Source organism: Pinus tabuliformis, chromosome 6, assembly GCF_031772625.1.
Source record: "Pinus tabuliformis cultivar Carrire ecotype Pingquan chromosome 6, CPIR1, whole genome shotgun sequence".
Taxonomy (NCBI): domain Eukaryota; kingdom Viridiplantae; phylum Streptophyta; class Pinopsida; order Pinales; family Pinaceae; genus Pinus; species Pinus tabuliformis.
Genome location: NC_142292.1, coordinates 1,093,015,244 through 1,093,038,863, shown reverse-complemented (window position 1 = coordinate 1,093,038,863; position 23,620 = coordinate 1,093,015,244). Strand labels below are relative to the sequence as shown.

Sequence of the window (23,620 nt, the reverse complement as noted above, 5' to 3'; positions counted from 1 at the left end):
GTAAAGAGGGCAAAAATGCTGCTAGATCTCAGAGAGTAATGGAGATACCTGCCATTACTTCAGAAACCCTAACAGCACCCCAACCCCAGCAAGTGAACAAGATACCTGTGCTCACAATACTCTACAAAAAGCTATTATTAACGGCTGAAAATAACATATGCAGAAAATGAAACAATCTCACAGCATTTTAAGAGAGTAACACCAGCAAGATATGGACCCCAAAGTCTTCTTTTATTAACCAGAAATCAGATTACAAGAGATCTTTTTCCAGTACTGACTCACAGATCGAATGATCTGAAATGACCACCTAAGACCCTATATAAAGGAAATGATCCCAACGGCTAGTTCGAATGATCCATGTAGAAATGATCTCGACCGTTGATGAGGATCAAGACATCTCTTGATCTCATTCGTCGATTTATTCACTTAAAATATTATTATTTTATTTTATTTTTTTAAATTTTTAAATTTTTAAGTTTTTTATTATTTTTTTTTTATTTCATTTTTTTAAATTTTAATTTTTTTTTAAATTTTTTATTATTTATTATTTTATTTTATTATTATTATTTTTTTTAAATTTTTAAATTTCTTAATTTTTATTTATTTTATTATTTTATTTCATTTCTTAAATGGATCATCGAACTAAGCCTTTGGAAACATCACCTAAGACCTAGGACTTAGGACTCACGAGGGGATTTAAAAAATTTTCAACCCTCAAGACACATTTCATGATGACTTTTTACAATTTACATCTCAAGGGGACAAACCCACTTAATACAGACCCTCACAAAACACCCAGTTTCTGCGACACAACTATAATCTAGCAGATCAACACACTAGGATTCTCCTAAAGTTCCAATGACAAAATCCATCCCGGCTTTGGGGTCAGGTTTGAAGGAAAACTCTGCCGATCCATGGATCGGTGAGACAAAAAACCTTCCGGGACGTAGATTACCACTAGAAAGTTAGGTCCACCTAGGCAATTCACATACACGACTCATATCTGCTAAGATTATTTACAATTAATACATGCAGACTGGGTTTACAATTAGATTGATCAAGCTGCTGATGACTGCTGGATGGCACGGACACGCTGATCAGGTGCTGCCCCTTTTTGCAAAGAAAAGGGGGATGTACTGCATGGGTAGTTGATCAGTAGAGGTCAACATCTGGCTCTACTTGGGGACACGTTGCTGCTCTGTAGGAATGTGAGAATCCAGAATCTGCATCCATGCAACACACAACAAAATATAAGTAGCGTCCGTCCAAAATCATCCTATACATTAAGCACAGGAAAGATAAAAGCTCTTCATTTATTAACTAACTAATAACATGAAAAGTAAATCTAATCCTAAAAACAGAAATGAAATGCTGAAAAGACAAGGAGTAGGGATAGAAATACAATACAGAAGATGCCCCATGGCATCAGATATCATCTCTGAAGAACAGCTTGAGCATTTGGCCGTTCACTGGTAGATCAAGTGGTTCGCCATCCAATCTGCTCAAGTAGAATGAGTTTGGCCCGGCTATATCTCTAATGATGTATGGTCCCAGCCACAAACTATCAAACTTCTTATGTTTTCCCGGCTTTTCATTTTTGCGATCCCAGAGTAAAACCATATCTCCAACCTGCAAAGATCTAGATCGAGAGCATTTATCAAAGCTTTTCTTAATATTAGATTGATTTTTACATACAGCCTCAAAAGCTGTCCGACGAGCCTCATCTAATTCCACAATCTGATCTATTCTATTCTGAACAACATCTTTATTAGTGGAAAATTTTTGGAGAAGCTGATAGGCTGGCAATTTTAGGTGCACAGGTAAGGTAACATCCAAGCCATAAACTAATTCAAAGGGAGATTTACCAGTAGACTTCTTCTTAGTAATTCTGTCTGCCCATAAAGCATACTTGATTTTACTGTCCCAAGACTTCTTGTTATCTCCTACTATCTTCTTGATAATGGTTATGAGATTTTTATTACTTGACTCAGCCAAACCATTACCCTGAGGATAGTAATTCGACGAATGAGATAAGACAATGCCATATTTGAAACAAAAAGATGTAAACTCTGAAGAACTAAAAGCCTTGGCATTGTCCGTAGTGATCTTAGCGAGGACACCAAATCTAGTAATGATGTTATTCTCAATGAAATCCATAATCACCTTTTCAGTGGCATTCTTAGCAGGAATGGCTTCGACCCATTTAGTGAAATAATCGGTAGCAGTCAAAATCCATGAGTAGCCATTGCTAGAATTTTCATGGAACTTCCCTATGAAGTCCAGACCCCAATGCTGAAAAGGTGCCTCTACGATAACAGGTTGTAGAGGAAGGGCAGCAAGCTTCTGCTTCCCAGTGAACAGTTGACAGGCTTGACACGTTCTAACATACTTGTGCACATCAGAAAAAATCGAAGGCCAATAATAGCCAGCTCTCAGGATTTTGTGGGCGGTAGTTCTAGCGGCATAATGACCACCACAAAATCCTGAATGAAATTCGGAGATTAATCTTTTGGACTCAACATCGTCAACACACCTAAGCACTATGCCCTCAGGATTTCTCCATCCAAGGCCATCCTTCATAAGGCAGTACTTAGTGGCTTTTAGTCTAAGAGCCCTTCTCTTATGAGCGACTAAATGGTTAGGACATGCAAGATTTGTCAAATAGTAGACTATGTCCTTATACCATTCATGCTCTGCTAATCTTCTCAACTCTGGCGAAGATAGCTCGTCAAGGCAAAACAAACCAAGAGTCTTTTCATTACTTTCAGTTAACATTTGAGCTAATCCTTGGCCTTTGATTAGCTTGGTGGGTCTGATTTCCAAATCATACTCCTGTATCTTAGTAACCCACCTAGCACGAGTCCCTAAGCAATCGGTTTGAGTTAATATGTCTTTAACAGCAGAATGTGGGACGAAAGCAATGATCTTAGAATAACCCGCATAAGTTTTAAAATGCTTAAGAGACTTGACCAGGGCATAAGCCTGCTTTTCCATGGTATTGTACTTCAATTCGGAGTTTTGAAGTGCTCTACTCATGAAAGCAATAGGCTGCTCGTGACCATCTCGATTCTTTTGAAGCAAGACACCGGCGATGGTATCTTCAGAAGCGAAAGAAAAAATCATGAAATCCTTGGAGTAGTTAGGACTAACCAAGACAGGAGCTTTTGCAATAGCGGACTTGATTTCTTGGAAAGCCTTTTTGCCCTCTTCTTGCCAGACAAATTTTGCATCTTTCTTCAGAAGACTTTGAATGGGCTTAGCTATTTCTGCATAATTTGGGATGAATCTTCTAATAAAATTTATCTTTCCAAGGAAAGACTGAAGGGATTTAAGATTATGCGGGAGAGGAATCTTTTGAATTGCCTCAACTCGTTCGGGATCGATTTTGATTCCTTCTTTAGAAATGATATGACCGAGTAATTTCCCTTCTGTTACCCCAAAAATAGATTTAGCCGGATTCAAAGAAATTCCATATTCTCTACATCTATCGAAAACTTTCCTAAGATGATCTATATGACTGATACCATCTTTAGAGAAAACGGTAAGATCGTCTTGGTAAATTTCGATAATTTTCCCGATCAACCCTTTGAAGGCATAATCCATGGCCCTCTGGAAAGTGGCCCCAACATTTGTTAACCCAAATGGCATTCTGATGTATTCAAAAGTGCCCCATGGTGTTGTGAATGTGGTCTTGTGTCGATCTTCCTTTTTAACCCAAACTTGATTGTACCCAGAAAAGCCATCTAGCAATGACATCATTCCAGACCCAGTTACCCTTTGCAACAAAGTTTCCATGTTTGGCAAAGGGTAATTATCCTTTTTGCATGCCAGATTAAGGTTTCTAAAATCGACACAAAGTCTTATTGTACCGTTCTTTTTCCTAACAATCACCAAATTCGAACACCATGTCGAATGCCTAGTTTGAGCGATGATCCCTGCTGAAAGCATCTTTGCAAGTTCTTTCTGGACCAAGGGGGCTAATTTCGGATTAATTTGCCTAAGTTTCTGCCGAAAGGGTTTAGCATTTTCGTCCTTTAAGGGAATAGTATGCTCCATAACATCTTCCCTATAGCCTTTTAATTCATCATAGGAAAAAGCTAAAACATCTCTATATTCATGAAGTAAATCAGTTAACTTTTTCCTTTCCTCTGAACTAGTACCTTTACCAATTTTAACTATTTTCGGATTTTCAGAAGTACCAATGTTGATTTCGAGGTACTCGCCTGGGTCGATCTTGTTTTCTTCTCTAAGCTTTGTGGCATCATGCCGATCAAAATGTTGCTCTAAGGCAACCACACTTCTAGGAGTAGGATTTATGATATGTTCATGATTTAAAGATCCATCTTCATGAGAAATTATCCGAAAATCTTCAAACTCATCCAAACTGTTGAGAAAACGAAGGACTTGTTTTTCATCATTAAAAACTTGCCAATGCTCTGAGTTGTCTGGAACAGATGGTCTGAATATTACTTCCATTTTAATTTTATCGTTAATTAACTCGTCAGACAACTGGAAAGTGGTAGCAGCTACAGCAAGTTCATCCGCCAAACTATTTTGTTCTCGAGGGATTGCTTCAAGGTTAAGGGCATCGAAGTGCTCCATAGTATCCCACACAGCATTTCGATAATTTCTTAATCTCTGATTTCTACAGGTGAATTTGTTTTTAAGTTGCATGATAACCAGATCAGAATCCCCCTTGATGCTAAGCAATTTAATCCTCAAAGCTTTGGCCAATTCAAGACCCAACAATATAGCTTCGTACTCAGCGACATTCTTGGTTGCTTCAAATTCTAAACGATAGGCAAACTTGAATATATGACCAAGGGGAGATTTAAGCACTACTCCCGCACCTTTACCATGACTAGAGGACGCACCATCGAAGTACATATACCAGACGTTATCCTTAAGATCCTTAATCTCATCATCGGGAGGAATTATGAAATTGGACATGATAGAGAAGTTCCCGATGTCAGATTGTTCTCATATTATTTCGTTATGAGGCTTTTTAGGATTTTCAACATGAAATTTCCTCTCGGGCTCTCTATTTAGCCTAACAAAACCATCACCGCTAGGAGAAGGAATCATAGCATATGACCAATTCATCTGAATGCTTCCTCCTAGATCAGAGGCCCACTTTCTAGATAACAGCATACCCCAAGCATCAGGTACATCAACGACAACGATATCCATAACAACCATGATGTCCGGGTAAACTGAAAGGTGAACTTGTAAATCCTTGATTAAACCATGTACTTCGATTTTCTTAGAATCCATAGCACATATATTATAGTAGGGTCTAGAAACTCTTAAGTTAAGCTGTTCCATGACCCTTTTAGTCATAACGCAAGCAAATGCGCCTGAATCCAACATGCAGTTATTCAATTTATACCCGTTGACTAATAAGGTGATAAAGAAGGGTTGATGATCTTTGTTATCAGCATCTACGCTTTGTAGATAAATAGGAGCATCATGATAGTCAACCTCGCGAATCTTCTGCTGAGAAATGTTGACTTGAGGACCCTGAATTGCCTTTAGTAACTTGTCTTTTTGGGAAGGGATCTTAGCGATCTCAGATACAGGAACCCAGATTTTTGCATTGTTAAACCAACTTCCCAAATCAACATCTATTCCAGAGTTTATGCCAGGGTTTAAAGTTCGAGGGGGAATTTGATTCTCGCTCTGATCTTTATCCCTTCTTTGGTATGTCAAACCCCTATCTCTAGCAATTTCTAAAATTTTCTCAGGAGAGGGCTTCTCACCATATAACCTAGCCAAAATGTCATCTTCATTTTCAAGGTTATTAATACTAAAAGCAGATGAAGGATCCATAACATCATAGCTCCTTTCCTTAATCTCTATCCAATCATTCATGGGCACAGGAAACTTGCTCCCTACTACGTTTATTTGCTCACCTGTCCCAAGCATTCCATTATCCAAGAGTCTTCTGATAATGAGACAAGAGGACTCTTCGTGAAAAGCATCGCAAGCACGACAGTAAGGAGGAGCATCATCTACCAGATTAGTAAGCGGGTTAGGGGGTCTCTGCTCACTAGATTGACCTCTTCTTTGCCAATTATTATTTTTGTTATTATTATTTCGAGGCTGAAAATTTTGCGATTGCGTTCTTTCCATCTGAATCAATCTATTCTGCAAAGTGTTTATCTCCTTATTATGATTAATTTCCATAGTTTCAATTTTTTGAAGCAATTTAAGAACAAGCTCACTTTCTGGCTCTTGGACTGCTTTTCCCTTAGGTTCCTTTAGTTTCGTAGCAGCCCTATCAAAACCTGGGACTTCAGACTTCCCAGAAGCTGCCTTGTCCTTTTCAAGTTCTACAGCTAAGGCTTGGCAATCTCGATAATCAGTAAGTTTAGCACGCCTTAACTCATAAGATGGTTCAGGACCAAAGGCATCAATGTAAAAATCTTGGAGAGTTTTATCTGTAGGTTTATAGTCTTGAGGTAATTCTCTAATAATACCATTAAACCTTCTATTAAATTCTTCAACAGTTTCATCCTCTCTCTTTTTTATCAGAGTAAGAGCTCTTACAAGATGTCTTCCCTCTCTCTTATCTCCATATTTTTCTCTAAATGAATTTATGATTGATTGTAAAGAGTTAAATGAATTTGGAGGTTTTTCTGTAAACCAGTCATAAGCATCACCTGCTAGAGTCAAGATAAAAAGAGACATCCTGACATCTTCATGATCAAAATCAGGAGATCTAGCATACTTAGCCATCCATATATTGAAATCTCGCAAGTGGGAATTAACAGTAATGGCATTATCTCCTTGAAAATTAGGCAATTTGTCTAATCCAACAGATGGAATAGCATTGGGGGATCCAGGAATGTTAGAAAAATCACAAGGGGCATACAGACTCATGGTGCTGCGCCTAACTTGACCCTTAAAGAGCAAATGAATATCGGAAAGGGCTTCTTGTCCAAGATTTGCAAGGAGTGTACGAGAAGCAAGTTTGTGTGATCGCACCCTGTAAACCTTTTCAGGATCAGGAGTGGGGTTGCACAGACTGCTTGGATGTCTTCTAGTGTACACTCTTGCAGATAATATAGGAAGCGGAGTCGCCACTTGAACAAGAAGTTAGACACAGAAAAGTTTGAAATGTAAGAACCAAGGACAGAAAAACTCTATCCCCGACAACGGCGCCAAAAAATGTTGTCGCGCGGATTGGCACGACAACGCTCAGACCGGGGGCTGTCACTCCGATCCCCGATCCCTCCGTTTAAGCCTGTCTCCCGCGGCTAAGGGGGGTAGTCCCTGTGGGATGATGAAGACCAACTGTCGACCAGTTGGTTGGGAGACACGAGATACGATATAAAAGCACTTGATGGATTTAATTAATGAAGCAGACCAGTGCCTTAAGAGATGATTATAAAAACGATTACTTGTTAAATGATATAGAAACATGAACCATGAACAACAATCATATATCAACTTCGCATCTCGACTTGAAAATTCAGATCTCAGCGTGAAAAATAATAATTCCCGAAAAATAACTGGATCTGACAAAGAAAAAATTCCACAATTTTTTTTTTTTTTTTTGTTAAAACAAAATTTAAAAAATGAAATCTAAAAAATTAGTCTAAAACTAAACTATTTTAAAAAATAAAACTAAATCTAAATAAATCTTTTTATTTTTTATTTTTCATAAAATTTAAATCTAAAAGGACCTAAATCTAAACTCTTTAAAATAAAAAAAAACAATTAACTAATATCTAAATGTAACTTAATAAAAATTTTATTCCTAAAACTAGAATCTAAAATGATAAAATTTAAAATCTAAAATTATATACATAATCTAAAAGTGAAATCGCATTTTTATTTTTATTTTTATGTATATATCAAAACTAAACTATAAAACAAATGAAATCGAATAACAAAAAAAACTATACTAAACCCTGTCTAACGCTAACCTACGTCTAACCCTTTTCACATTATATTTAAAATACAATTTAAAAAATCTAAAGTAAATAAAAAATCAAAACTATAATGAAAACCTAATCTAAATAGCTAAACTAACCAAAACGTAAGCGCATAAACGAATGTAACAATCCACTGTGCATAACGTGATACCCTATGGCGACTGAGAGTAAGAAAAATACCGCAGGCGGAGAAAAAAATTCACGATTCAGACGCGTTGACAGATTTCGGGCTTCAGAGACACACAAATTTTTAGCGGGGATTGAAGAAATTTCGAAACCGATTAGGAGTTTACCTTAGCAATACGTTACCTGCTCCGACGAACTGCTTTAATGCGTTATCAATAGCGCTTGGAAAACTGGAATCGGATCCCCCCACGGTCGACGGCGGCAATGAGATCTAACACAGACTTATTTCAAACGGGCTTCCTTACCTGGACACTGAATTTTCTTACCCGTCGAGCAATCACGCCATCTCTCAGCAAATTCTCGGTATAAAGACTGACAAATGCTGCTACCCGAGCGTGATTTCTGATAGAAAATTTCGTTTGGCTCGGATTTATGGCTTTGCAGATGCGTGAACAATTTTTTTAGCCGTCAGTGAATAAAGCGTCTTTCAGGCTGAGACGATTGAACCACGCATTCAACCTTATGCCCACGCAGAACAAACCCTCATTTACGCTGGCTTTCACGTTGATTCAGGTGTGAGCTCTATGGCAGCGCGCTGAGTTCTCCCTGTTGACTGGCTTGCAATTGATGCAGAACCCGCGAAATTACCGTTGGTGGCTTAAATGAATCTTAGTATTGCAAGCTTCGACTGATATGATAGACACGCTGAAACTGGCCTGAGATATGGCCACCATCTATTCACTTAAATGCTGGGAGCAGATAGATGAGTAAACGTTTCACTGCTTAGCCTTCAGATCTATATTTGAAATACGTCTGCAGATTGAATATTTCTGACGGCGGTCCTGCAATTGCAAAAAAAAGGCAAAACCCTATACCTGCAAAAGAAAAACAGAACCCTAATGAAAACTGTAAAAAATTTGAAGCCCTAGATCAGCTAATTAATTTACAGATTTGGCCCCTTAACAGCCAGATTCAGCAGTAAGCACAGAAAACATTTTAAAGAACAGAAATTTCAGATCGTCACTGTGAAGAACTTTAGAAAATCTCTCATGCAGATCAGAGAAATAAAACTTGAATGATAGACCCAGGATCAAATCCAACTGGGCCCAGCAAAAAATGCTTGCGGGAGTTGGCTGGTTCAGCCGAGAACTTCCCCGAACGCCCACAAAATTCCTTCAGAAAATCCTTTCTGCACAGCTCAAAACAACCATCAGTAAAGAGGGCAAAAATGCTGCTAGATCTCAGAGAGTAATGGAGATACCTGCCATTACTTCAGAAACCCTAACAGCACCCCAACCCCAGCAAGTGAACAAGATACCTGTGCTCACAATACTCTACAAAAAGCTATTATTAACGGCTGAAAATAACATATGCAGAAAATGAAACAATCTCACAACATTTTAAGAGAGTAACACCAGCAAGATATGGACCCCAAAGTCTTCTTTTATTAACCAGAAATCAGATTACAAGAGAGCTTTTTCCAGTACTGACTCACAGATCGAATGATCTGAAATGACCACCTAAGACCCTATATAAAGGAAATGATCCCAACGGCTAGTTCGAATGATCCATGTAGAAATGATCTCGACCGTTGATGAGGATCAAGACATCTCTTGATCTCATCCGTCGATTTATTCACTTAAAATATTATTATTTTATTTTATTTTTTTAAATTTTTAAATTTTTAAATTTTTTATTTATTTCATTTTTTTAAATTTTTAATTTTTTTTTAAATTTTTTATTATTTTATTTTATTATTATTATTTTATTTTAAATTTTTAAATTTCTTAATTTTTATTTATTTTATTATTTTATTTCATTTCTTAAATGGATCATCAAACTAAGCCTTTGGAAACATCACCTAAGACCTAGGACTTAGGACTCACGAGGGGATTTAAAACATTTTCAACCCTCAAGACACATTTCATGATGACTTTTTACAATTTACATCTCAAGGGGACAAACCCACTTAATACAGACCCTCACAAAACACCCAGTTTCTGCGACACAACTATAATCTAGCAGATCAACACACTAGGATTCTCCTAAAGTTCCAATGACAAAATCCATCCCGGCTTTGGGGTCAGGTTTGAAGGAAAACTCTGCCGATCCATGGATCGGTGAGACAAAAAACCTTCCGGGACGTAGATTACCACTAGAAAGTTAGGTCCACCTAGGCAATTCACATACACGACTCATATCTGCTAAGATTATTTACAATTAATACATGCAGACTGGGTTTACAATTAGATTGATCAAGCTGCTGATGACTGCTGGATGGCACGGACACGCTGATCAGGTGCTGCCCCTTTTTGCAAAGAAAAGGGGGATGTATTGCATGGGTAGTTGACCAGTAGAGGTCAACACTAACAAAGGTTTATTAAAAACTATGCCCATGTAACTGCACCTCTGACAAACCTTCTAAAGAAAAATCATTTCGTTGGGATGATGAAGCAAAAAAGTGTTTCAGAGACATAAAAGAAATTATGTCTAATGCGCCTGTATTAACAACTCCAGATTTTTCAAAACCATTTACAATTGAGTGTGACGCTTCAGGTTTTGGGATAGGAGCAATATTGATGCAAGATGGTCATCCAATAACTTTCAAAAGATGGAAGCTCAATAAGCGAGAACGTCTTAAGTCTACATACAACAAAGAAATGCTAGCCATTATGCACCCACTAGCCAAGTGTAGGCAATATCTTTTGGGAAGTAAGTTCTCCATACAAACAGACCATAACAGTGTCCAGTACCTCCTCCAACAGAAAACACTCTCTGAAGAACAACAAAAGTGGATTGAAAAAATTGCTGCTTTTGACATGGAGATATTACATAAAAGGGGAAAGGACAATGTAGTGGCAGATGCTCTCTCCAGAAAAGATGAAGAAACATCCTTGTTTGCAGTCTCAACTATAATTCCAGAATGGCTTAATGAAATCCGAAGTGAATATGAAAAAGACCCAGAAACATGTGCTATAATTAATAATCCTACTCAAAATCCAAAATTCGAATGGAAAAATGATATTTTGTGGTATAAAGGGAGAATTTACCTAAGCCCTAATTCTAAATTTTAGTCCAAGGTCCTCAAGGAATCTCATGACTTGTTTTCAGCAAGACATGTAGGGTTCTTTAAAACCTACTATAACGCACGTCAGTCCTTTTTCTAGAAAGGAATGAGTAATGACATTCAAAAATATGTAGCAGAATGTGATCAGTGCCAAAGGAATAAAAGTGAAAGCATTAAGACCCCTTGCCTACTCCATCCCTTGAATATTCCTAATCAAAAGTGGGAAGAAGTATCAATGGTTTTTATTGAGGGATTACCTATGTTAGACGAAAAGGGCAAAATTCTCGTAGTAGTTGATAGACTCACAAAATATGCACATTTTATAGGGATGAAGAAATCAGATTCAGCAAAAGAGATCGCTGAGATATTTTGTAAAAATGTTTACAAATTACATGGTTTTCCCATTAGTGATAGAGATGCCAAATTTAAAGGGAATTTTTGGAAGGAACTTTTCAAACATGTTGGGCCATATCTCAACATGAGTTCAACATATCATCCTCAAACAGACGGACAAACCGAGACTGTCACTAAATGCTTAGAAGCTTACCTTCGTTGTTATGCAACAGATAAACAAAATAAGCAGGCTCAATGGTTACACCTCGCTGAGTGGTGGTACAATTCAACATATCACATGTCTGTAAAAATGACCCGAATTTCAAACTTTGTACGACTATGAACCTCCTAAATGGAAAGACTTGGCCTTCACCGAAACTAGAGTTTCGACAGTTAGAGACTAGTTGGAAGAGACCCAAAAAATCCTGCAAGCATTGAAAGAAAATCTCAGTATTGCAAGGAATCGCATGAAACAACAAGCCAACCAACATAGATCGGAACGAGAATTTGAAGTTGGAGAGTGGGTATTTGTTAAGCTTCAACCTTATAAACAAGTATCCTTAAAGCAGAAGGGTAAAAACAAGTTGGCACCGAAATTCTTTGTACATCTGATCTTTCCCTGTTTACTGGGAGACCTATGATTTGATTGGGGAGATTGATCTTGAGAGAGAATGAAAAATACCTCCTTGGCTAAGAGGGAGTGTTGGAATTTGAGTAGACATGGTTGGTATTTTCATCATGAATAAATTGGAAAAAAGATATATGTATTTTGCCTCCAAAAATAGCTCAAGTCAGCCTCCTTTTTTGTTCAGGTTGGCTGGGCCCCTTAGAGGCACCTATTCGACCCCTTGTGAAGACTATTTATATGTGAGCATTCCTCCTCATTTGGCAATCCGTATCACATATGTTTCTGTCTGTTCTACAGAGTTCTGTGGAAGGAAAGGAGGATGGAAAATAGAAGAAAAGAGGCTTGACATCTGTGAGATCATTCTTTGGTTATCTGTTGTCTTTGATATCTTGTTTATCTGGATGTATTGATGTTGAACTCTCTCTCTCATAAGGAAAGATTTATGGGTTTTCCCCTTGTTGGTTTTTCTTGTTTATTGTCTCACTGTTATTTCTACTGCCCTTTCATGTTCAGTGGTTGAAATTTTCTTGTATAACTGTTTGATGATGGTATGTGGAAATAATGCTAATTAATCATTAGAATTAGTTATCAGGTGAGAAAATTTTGTTCTAGTTTCTGCCCTCCTAGAAAATTCAAGAAAATTAAGGTTCTTCAAGAATACTTTCCTCTCAGGCCCAGGTGCCAATAGCACTTTATTCCACATGGACGCTGTGATTATGGCTTGTACCCTCATCCAGCCTCATTCTTATTTGACTCTTATCTGTTGTAGAGTCTACTGTTTGAATGTAGAGTGAATTCTTTGCATGGAGGCAGGTCCCTTCCACATACAAGGGTGTCTTGTGCACCAATTGGGTGTTTGGCTTGTTCATGACCTCAAAATTAGATTATTATTTAGCTCTCTATCACAACATTGCAACACATTCTCACTTCTTTCTTAACTCAATGATTACTGTTTTCTATTTGCATGAGAGTTGCATCAGTCTTTGTTTTGTACATTCTTTGTTCTAAATGCATTTCTGAGTACAACAGACAAATTGTCAAGCAACTGAGGAGTGATACATGCTATTCTGCCTTCAGTTTAGCATATTATGCAGTTTATATAGTGTCAGACCATTACCTTACGGTGTCTTTGTTTATTTCCCATAGTGTCCAACCATTTCTGTCTTTGAATGGTCCTGTAGACAAGATTTGTGATTGATAGATTGGGAAATATCATTGCAATTGAGATCCCTTCTTTTCTCTTACCTTCATGGTATTCATTTAATTTATTTGTAGCTATTTCTTTTTTTTCTCCGCTCTTGTATGTCTTCTTACCCAAGCTCTTCTTCATTGCCCTGTTATGCATCATAGGATAAAGATATACCTTTCTTACAGTTCTTTAATTTTGATTGAGTGTATTTTGCAGTTTGGACCAACTATATTTGGAGCTTCAGGACACTACACTCATCATTTTTCATCAAAATCTCATGGTCGAATCGGAGGCAGGATTGGAAGGTCTGTGATATCAAATATATTTGTTGTAGTAAGTTACACAAAAAAGGCTGCTTTCGAATGATTTTGTATTTTCTGAAAATTGTAGTTGCATGATATCTAAGGTCACATCATTTATAAGAGAATGAAAGAATATTATGATTATCCCTTTATTAAACATAATGGACCAACTTTTGTAGTTGAGTTTGTTAAAAGTGCAGAGATAAGAAATAATCTGGTTATGACTGCACTCATGATATAAAAAATTAGATTAGTCAAAGGTGTTATACCCTGGTAGCCAGGGTGTGTGGGCATGGGATCAAAATAGGTACAATTCTACCCACTGCTCACTCATGCCCTCTCTCTCTTTATATATGTGTGTATGTGTGTGTGTGTGTGTTTGAAAAGTTAAGCCTGGAAAAAGTTAAAATACACAACTATGAAAGTAGAAATTTAATAGTTAAAATTAAAATGTAAAACAATATTAACTATGATAATAACAATGTCACAATCACAATTCCAGTTTCATATTAATGATTTAATTTTCAAAATTTCGGATCAATGTTTGAAACTTCAATACTTGGAAATAATTTTAGATTTATAGACAAGTACAGAACATGCTCAATGGCATTTACTCAAGGCATAAATCACTAGTGACTGGTTTCTAATTAGTAATTCTGACAATTGATTCTTTGATGTTCTACATCTTGATCCTTAGTCAATATGCTCTAGAGATGTTCATTACTCTCAATTTGTGACTTATTTTTTGGGTATACTATAAGTAGCTCCACAAATCTATTGGGTTATATTTCATCACCCACACATATACCATCATCTGTAAATTGGTTCAATTTTTGGAAGCACCCTACTTGTGTCTTGGGTCTTACCAAGTACGAAGAGGATGGGTACTATGAATTGAAACTGAATTTTCTGCCTTCTTATATCCCATTCAATTTTTAAAAATCATAAGTACTCCAATTCTTCTAGCATACTGGATCTAGCTACGAGAGTAACCATATAGCAAAATGCTTATAGCTCTTAGGCATGTACACCATGAATTTGGCATTAGATTATTAGATACTTGCCATGATGCCTTCCACAGAAAAGCCTTAATTCTGCCAAGCTCATGTTGCTTATGTGAAAAGTGGGAAAACTGAGATTGGACAAGGGATTCTTCTGTTACATCTAGATTGTAAATCTTTTTTAATGCCATCATGGATCCCTTCATAATTGTTTTTTCACTTGAAGGAGACATTTTCTTTGTTCGCTCATTATCTTGCCATTTTGGAGTCAACGGTTGTAACTTGTAAAAATGGTTACAGGGGTCGAACCCCATAACCATGCTCCTTCTTAACTTGGGGAGATCAAACACTTCCTTATTCTATACCATTGTAGAACTTGTCATAGCTTCATTCCTTCTTACAACATCAAGGTCATCTTATATAACTTCCTTCATCATGCTTTATCATTATCATACAAACATCTTCATCATTTGAAGATTATGTACTTGCAAAAATTTAATAGCAAGTACAACCAAAAACATACAGAAGCATGAAGTTAACTATATCAAAATCATGTTACTACAATGGAAGTATTTAGACTTTAGACATCAAACACCTAAACTTAGTTAGGTTCATAATCAACAAGAGACACATCTTTTTACATACTAGACTTCAACTTCTTGCTAGGGTTTTGTCATAAACCCTAGACTCCATCTTCGAGACACAAAGCCTTAGATATTAGTAATTCAATCAAATAACAATCCTACTATACGTATAAGGTTTCATCAAATTTTAGAATTTAGATGCTAGACTCTGCTAGGGTTAATTGCAAACCCTAGATTTTATCAAAACTTTATTAGAAAACAATCACATCCTAGAATATCAATCTTTACTAGGGCTTTGTTACAAACCCTAGAATTCACAAACTAAAACATGAGCATCAATAATTAAGTCAACATACTGGCACATACATATCTAGGATGCATCAATACATTGAAGTTAGATATACAATAATTTTCTCCAGGCTAGGGTTTCAATCATGTGGAAGAATATACACCTAGGGTTTCAATCATGTGGAAGAATATACACCTAGGGTTTCATTCCTATGATCTTACTATAAATATTATAAGGGTTTTGCTCATAAGCCCCAATTCACCAAACCCTTAAGATCTAAGGTTTTAATACATAACATAGATATTAACAACAAACCTTAAAGGACTAGGTTTTTATCCTAACAATACCAAAAGCTTAAACATAAAATGAATAGGTTTTCTAGATTGTTGAAGTTTCTAAATTTACTTAGTTTAGAAATCCTTCATTCACTTTTCTGATTTATTCCTACCTACTTGTTATTTTTCTTTAACAAGTTATTTACAAAGTAAATACTGAAAATAAACACTAGTGCATGCTCAACATATTATAGATCAACAACTAAAAGAAACAAGAACAAACACATCACATGACACCATTATTTTTGGACCAATGTCGCCAAAAAAATCCAATGCGGGAAAACCGGTGCAACTATATGAGGGTTTTCTTATTAAGCAATATCAGAGTACAATCTGGGTACTGTCACTGGCCTACCCAACAGAGAATTTCTTTAGCAGCTATACCTCACAGTTTGAGAGAAATCTCATGGCTGAAAACCGGAAAACCCTTCTGGCAGCTCCTCAGCACAAAACTGCTCTTGCAACCCCAGTGTCTGCCTAATCTGGATTGCGTCAGCCCCTCTCTATCTCACGCTGGCCCTGCATCGGCCCTAGGAGGCCCTGTGTCAGCTTCCTGGGCCTCTGCGTCAGACACGCTTGCCTCTTTGGTGCTCTGCGCAGCACTTGGTTGCCTCTGCATGAACCCTTGCTGGCTCTGCGTCACTCTCCTTGGCTGCTGCGCTGCTCTCCCGACACATTCTCTGCTTTCTCTGTTTCTTCGTATTCAATGTCCCTCAGTTGCTCTCTACTGATTCTATCTCTCTTAGCAAACCTCGCTCTAGAGAATAGAATGATTGATCATCTGGTGTAATCTCCAAGTGACCCTCAAGCCTCCTCTTATACTTTTTCCTGTTGACGATTCAACGACCGGGATTAAGTCCCTAATCAATGGCTAAGATTAGATCTGGCTTGATCCATGTCTTTTGGACCACTCTAACACAAATTCATATTAATACTCATTAATATTTTATTTTCCTTAAGTTTAAACTTAGGGACTCCAAAAAAATATTAATTATTTTAATATCTCCTGATCTGTTTAGAATCCGCCCAAACCCTTTCTAGGTATTGGAGATCTTATGTGCCCCAACCTCTCCACCAAATTTTGTGGCTAGAGCACATCCGATGCTACCCGAAATCAACACTCCCTCTTTGCGAGGACTGTGCTCTAGCAATACTCCTCACTGAGTATTACTCTGATCATCCGGCATCGGTACCTGTGCTGATGCTAGGCGTTCCTGCCCAATATCCTCTGCACTGCTGCCCATGACTCTGCTACTGCCACTGCTGCATCTGTACGACAACTCCCTCTGCATCCATGCTGTTGGCTGTTGTTGGTCCTTTCTCCCAGCACTGCATCCGCACTACACCTCCTCTCATCATGCTGCATCGTGCTGCCCACTACTGCACTGCAACTTAGTTATTGAGAAGTAAGTAACTGATCTCCCAACTGACCTCCTTGTTGGGCTAGAGACACCCACTGATGCTGAAGCTCCCTCTGCCGCTGACAAGTGCTCCCTCTCTGATCTCTGCGCTGTTGCAACAACTCTCTTGCATCTCGCACCGTTGCACACCTATCTGTGCCGTCTTGCATTGGTGCAACACTCCTGTGCCTCTCGCACCGCTGCAGCCTGCTAGCCTCGCGCTGTCTCGGGACTTCTGCACTGTAGCACTCTCTGTCGCTCCATCCGCATCTGTCTCTACCCACTCAGCCAGTCCTGCTACTCCTCGTCTGGGCTCCCGTAGCAAGGTCTAATCCAAGAGGCTGGGTACCTCGAGGATCCTGCCCCTCATCGCCTGTAGTCCGCCTGACTACAACTCGATGTCTCCCCACTTCCGCTCAAGTGGCGCGTGTGCACTCATGGCACAATCATCGTTTGTCGAAACTTCCTTCTCTGCCCGTGCTAGCACTGCCTTAGTCTCGGAAGACTCTCCCTTACTCTTCTTCCTGGGGCACTGGGTCGCATAATGACCCATCTCCCCACAGTGGAAGCACTTGATCTTGGGGAGATCTTTCTTCTTCCGCTTCTCCTGCTTTCCCTCAGATGCTAGGGCCACATCCTCCTCCTGCTTGACCTTGATCCCTTTGCTACTGCTACCTGTCTTTGACTGCCGTCTGATCTCTTCTTGGCGAAGAGCTGCCGACATTTTGTCCCAAGGTAAGAGAGTCCCTCTGCCCAGGATGCTATGGACAAACACTTCCCACTCTTCTGAGACAACATTCAGGGCTGTCCTCACCATAAGCTCCTGATCTGGTGTCGCTCCTATAGCAGTCAACTGATCTCGGATCTCATTGAGTCCTCCGAGGAAGGAGTCAATCGATTGACCCTTCATCTAATACGACCTCATCTGGTTCTCGAGTAGCATTCTTCTCTGCACAAAAGTATGCTGGTACAGGTTCTTGAGAGCCTCCCACATCTCGACTACCGTTTCCTTCTCGGCTATATGTGGTACCACACGATCCTTGACCCTGTCAAGGATAATGCACTTGGCCCTTGCCATCGCCTCCTTGTACTTGTCATTATCATTGTGGTCGACTGGGATAGCTATAACCTTTAAGGCGAAGTTCTTGACACGATTCCTGTCAAGCACTGATAAGATTCTGGCCTTCCAGACTGCGAAGTTCGATGCTCTGTCTAGTGTATCCTGGTCTCTTACCCTGTGAAGTGCCATGACGCTCCTCTACTTCCCTCCTAGAAGTTCTCTGTTCGACTCCTCTGAGTCTCTACTTCCCGTTTGGAAGTTCTCTTCTAGACTCCCTCTGAGTCCTGATTTCCCTCCTGGAAATCCTTCTGTGGCTTGTTGAGATGCCCCCTACTGTGATCGTCTTGTGCAACTGCACTGCTGATCCGGGTTCCTCGGCTAGAAACCCTTGGTAACAACTCCTCTGGCCTTGCTCTGTCAGGTATTGTTCTGACTACAGTACCTCACCAACTCCACTATGCAATATTCCTGCAGCCTTCTAGACCCCAACCACTGCGTCTCTGTGAACTGCGTCAGCACCTTTCTGCCTCACGCTGCCTTTGCGTCACCCTGGATGGGTCTGCGTCAGCCTGAGATGCCCTGCGTCAACCCTTTGGGCCTCTACGTCAACAACACTGGCCTCTTTGAGGCTCCGCGCAGTTCCTGGCTTCTAATGCGTGGCTCTGACTAGCTCTGTGTCACACTTCCTTGGCTTCTGCTCTGTTAGAAACAACTTCTTTCACCTCAGGACAACTATTTTCTGCTACTATTGCTCGCGTGGCTGATGTCTTTTAGTCCTCCTGTGATTTGCAATCATGCTCTGATACCATGTTGAAGTTTCTAAATTTACTTAGTTTAGAAACCCTTCATGCGCTTTTCTGATTTATTCCTACCTACTTGTTATTTTTCTTTAACAAGTTATTTGCAAAGTAAATACTGAAAATAAACTAGTGCATGCTCAACATATTATAGATCAACAACTAAAAGAAACAAGAACAAACACACCACATGACACCATTATTTTTGGACCAATGTCCCCGGAAAATCCCAATGCAGGAGAACCGGTGCAACTATCTGAGGGTTTTCTTATTAAGCAATATCAGAGTACAATCTGGGTGCCGTAACTGGCCTACCGAACATAGAATTTCCTTAGCAGCTATACCTCACAGTTTGAGAGAAAACTTCTAGCTGAACCCTGGAAAACCCTTCCGGCAACTCGTCAGCACAAAATTGCTCTTGCAACCCCAACGTCTGCCCAATATGGTCTGCATTAGTCCCTCTCTGTCTCACGCTGGCCCTGCGTCAGCCTTTCTTGGCCTGTGTCAGCCCCATGAGACCCTGCGTCAGCTTCCTGGGCCTCTGCGTTAGACACGCTGGCCTCTTTGGTGCTTTGCACAACACTTGGCTGCCTCTGTGTGGCCCTACGTGAGCCCTTGCTGGCTCTGCGTCACTCTCCTTGGCTGCTGCGCTGCTCTCCCGACACAATCTCTGCCTTCTCTGTTTCTTTGTACTCAATGCCCCTCAGCTGCTCTCCCAATCACTGATTCTATCTCTTTTAGCAAACCTCGCTGTAATCAGTAACCGTAAGTAGATTTGGGTTTCCAAAATATTGACACACCCTTAGGTTAGGGTTTTATAGTGAACCTTTTAAGGTTCCACAAGAATGATCAAATAATAATATAATGAGGGTAGATTTAATCTAATGATTAATTACCCTTAACAAGAATCTTTAAGATTCAAAACCCTAGACACAACGATGTTAGTAATGTAAAGCAATTTTAAAAGAGAAAGAATATACCTTTTACATGAAGAGAACTTTATAAAAAATCTTATAGTCTAAGACATACCTTTAGTCGTTTCTTAACAAACCTTGAAGGACATCAATTCTGAAGGACTTCCTTTGTAATAGAACTTCTTCCATGCTTCAAGTCCTTTGAAGTCTTCTCCATAACTTACAAGAATCTTTAAAATTCAAAACCCTAGACACAACGATGTTAGTAATGTAAAGCAATTTTAAAAGAGAAAGAATATACCTTTTACATGAAGAGAACTTTATAACAAATCTTATAGTCTATGACATACCTTCAGTTGTTTCTTAACAAACCTTGAAGGACATCAATTCTAAAGGACTTCTTTTGTAATAGAACTTCTTCCATGCTTCAAGTCCTTTGAAGTCTTCTCCATAACTTTTGTGTATTCTGCAATCCTTCCTTTCACGGAAAATATAAAGAAAAGATTATTAGCATACAATACAAACAAATCTTGATGTTAGGAGGAAACCAAAACATGAAAAGATGAAAACAAAGAACAAAATACTTATCTTTTGGTAAAATGGTGGATGCTCCTTCTTAATTCAATCTTTTGGAGGGACACCTACAACTTTATCAAAACAATTCAAGAATTCTTAACAAGACATGTTAGATCTATGAGTTCTAGAAATCAAAACATAAAGGAAATCAATTCAAAGCTTAAAAAATAGAAGACTAAGAGGGATAAGAGAGAGGGGACTTAGTAGTATAAGTCCTTGACTTCTGATTCTTCAGTCTTGCTCTTCTTAGGTGGAGCTTCATCGACAATATTCACATGTTCTCTTTCTCTCTTCCCATTCCTTGGATTCTTTGGACATTGATTTTTATAATGACCCATCTTATGGCAATTGTAGCATTCAATCTTTGATAGGTCTACTTTCTTCTTTGGTCCTTTGAACTTCTTGAAGGTTCCCTTCTTCTTGTGATGAGTGGAATAGGCATTTGAGATGTTCTCTTCTTCATCCTCCTTGTTGTTTACTAACGATATTCAGGCTTCTTCTTGACTGCATGCATTCCACATTTGTTCAAATGTTGGAGTATCCTTCCAACTGTTGATTCCTGATGCAAAAGCACTCCAAGATTTTGGTAGATCTAGAAGAGCAGTAATTATGAGCTCTTTTTCTGGTACAATTTCATCTACTACTTGGAGTTCATCTCCGATTTTAGATATCCTTATAAAGTAGGATGCCATAGTATCGTCTTTCGTCATCTTGATAGTTTTTCATTCATTCTTGAGGCTTGCTGTTTGACCAATGTTCTTGATGTTGAATAATTTGGAGAGAACCTCATGCATTTCTTGAGCAGAATCTATGTTGGATATGTATGGAATGAATGTGTCCTTTACTCGATCCACTATTAGGTTCATGGCCAAGATTTCAGTTTCTCTAAACTTTGCTTTCTCTACTTCGTCTGTAGGCTTCTTGATTTTTCCTTGAATTAGATCCAAAACATTGTTCTTCTCAAGGATGAGATCTATTCTCTTTTTCTAGGCCCTGTAGTTGGAGGCTCCTTTTAGTTTGTTTTCTCCCTTCATTGAGTTTGACATAGTTCTTGTAGACTGTAGTCTTATTTCCTTATATGATCCTTTTCCTTGATGACCTTTCTTTGATCTCCTTTTCCTTAGTAGATCTCCAACCTTCCTTTTTGTTTCTTCTTCACCTTAGCTTTGATCCATTGTTAGAAAATTAGAAAGGCAAAAAGATTTTCTCTTGATGATAATTACTTGTGATTTCTTTGAGTTCTTATTATCTTTCTTATGTTCTTCTTTTATCTTAGTTTCATCAAGCAATTACCAAGACCAAAACATGAAGATCAAGTACACCAAATGTAGGCACTCAGCCAGGGCTAAAACCCCTATATATGGGAAACCCAAGTCAATAACTCTTCCTTCATAAATTAAAAATGAGATAGACCATGATCCTAGACCAAAGGCCTTCCTCCTCCACCAAGTCAGCCTTCCAAGATGATTGGGTAGTCTTTTCTTATCCAACAACTCTAACCTAAAAATTTCGGCCCCAACTTGACTAGAATTTCGGACCTACCTACACTTTTGAATTTTCGGCCTGCTTGCACTTCTCGTCCTGCCTGCACTTTTTGGTCTACCTGCACTTTTCGGTCCGCCTGCACTTCTCGGCTTGCCTGCATTTCTTGGTTTGCTTGCACTTCTTGGCCTACTTGTAATTTTCAGTTTTGCCTGCACTTTTGAAATTCGACTTTCTTGTTCTTCTGAAATTTCGGCTTGCATTTATATAGGTGTTTCTGCCCCTTAATTAGGCCGAGTTGTCTAGTTTGAGGCCGACTTGGTGGAGGAGGCCTAGAAGACCTAATTTATATCAAAATAATTTTCTTTCTTGACAAATAAATCCCAAGAAGAGTTCTTTACATTATGACATGGACAAGGACACTTGACATAAACCTTAGAAGCCTACAATACAGGCTTTGACCTATAAACAATTGACCCAAGCATGAAACCCATGCTTTAATAAGTCAATTTCTTTAATAATAAAATTTCGTTTTCTTTCTTTTGACAAATACATTACATCATGACTCAAATATAATTATGAAGACCGACACTAGTTACATTCTTCAACAAGTTGTTGCTAAAGAGATTAATGGTCTTATTGTTGTGTATATTGCTATAGGAACAAATGTTTCTTCATAGTCGATGTCTTCTTGTTGAGAAAAACCCCTAGCCACAAACCTTGCTTTGAACTTGTCAATGCTTCCATCTGCTGCATGCTTAATCTTGAAGAGCCACTTGGAAGTTACAATAGATTTGTCATTCGACTTAGGAATGATTTCCCAAACTCCATTTTGTTGAAATATATAACTAGGTTTGGTCTTCATAATGACATATGTAATCATGATTTTATGTATTTAATGTGAAGATAAAAATAAATTTGTTATTGTCATTATTGATGCATGGGTTTCATGCTCAAGGTTATTTTTTATAGGTCAAGAACCCATTGAGTGCTTCTAGGGCTTGTCATTAAGTCGACAAGTCAAGTGAGTCATTGTCATGTATGGAAGACCCTTTTGGGCATGTTGTATTATGTAAAGTCAAAAGTGTCAAATAGACCCTCCAAGACCTTGTCAACAAGCAAAGATCAAGTCGGCCTTCATAAGAGGATAAGTCGGCCTTGAAGCAACTATTCGACCTAGAAGAGAAGCCTATATATTAGAGACTTCGACCTCACTTGAAGAGCACTCATTCAACACAAGAGATTCGATCAAGCAAGAGGAAGAGACCAAAAAGGTGCGAAGAAGTGGAGGACTAGAAGAGGAAGAAGAAAGCGAAGTTTTGGGACTATTTTTGGGCTATTTTCCTTCAAACATGCAAGAAAACTAGGGCACCTATTGCAGTAGCTAAGACCAAATTTCAAAGTCGAGTTAGGGCATCAATTGACATACTTTGCAAGTTGAGTTTCCAAGAAGAAAGGATCAATTCAAGCGAAGGAGAAAAGAGGAAGAAATCACCATTTTTTCCACACGTGCAAGAGCTAGGGTTTCTGTAGAAGAATGAAGCAACAACATTGTAGCTTGTTGTACTTTAAAATGGTAAATACATAAATGTATTGT

The 23,620-nt window shown here is 38.6% G+C and overlaps 1 protein-coding gene across 1 annotated transcript in view; it reads left to right on the top strand.

The window, feature by feature from the left end:
• Positions 1 to 23,620, top strand: part of OWL1 (DNAJ heat shock N-terminal domain-containing protein) — a 405,956-nt gene that overhangs the window by 143,652 nt on the left and 238,684 nt on the right. The window contains exon 6 of the mRNA XM_089425106.1: positions 13,500 to 13,588. Coding sequence (XP_089281232.1) covers positions 13,500 to 13,588 — 89 coding nt within the window. The remainder of the gene's footprint in view (positions 1 to 13,499; positions 13,589 to 23,620) is intronic.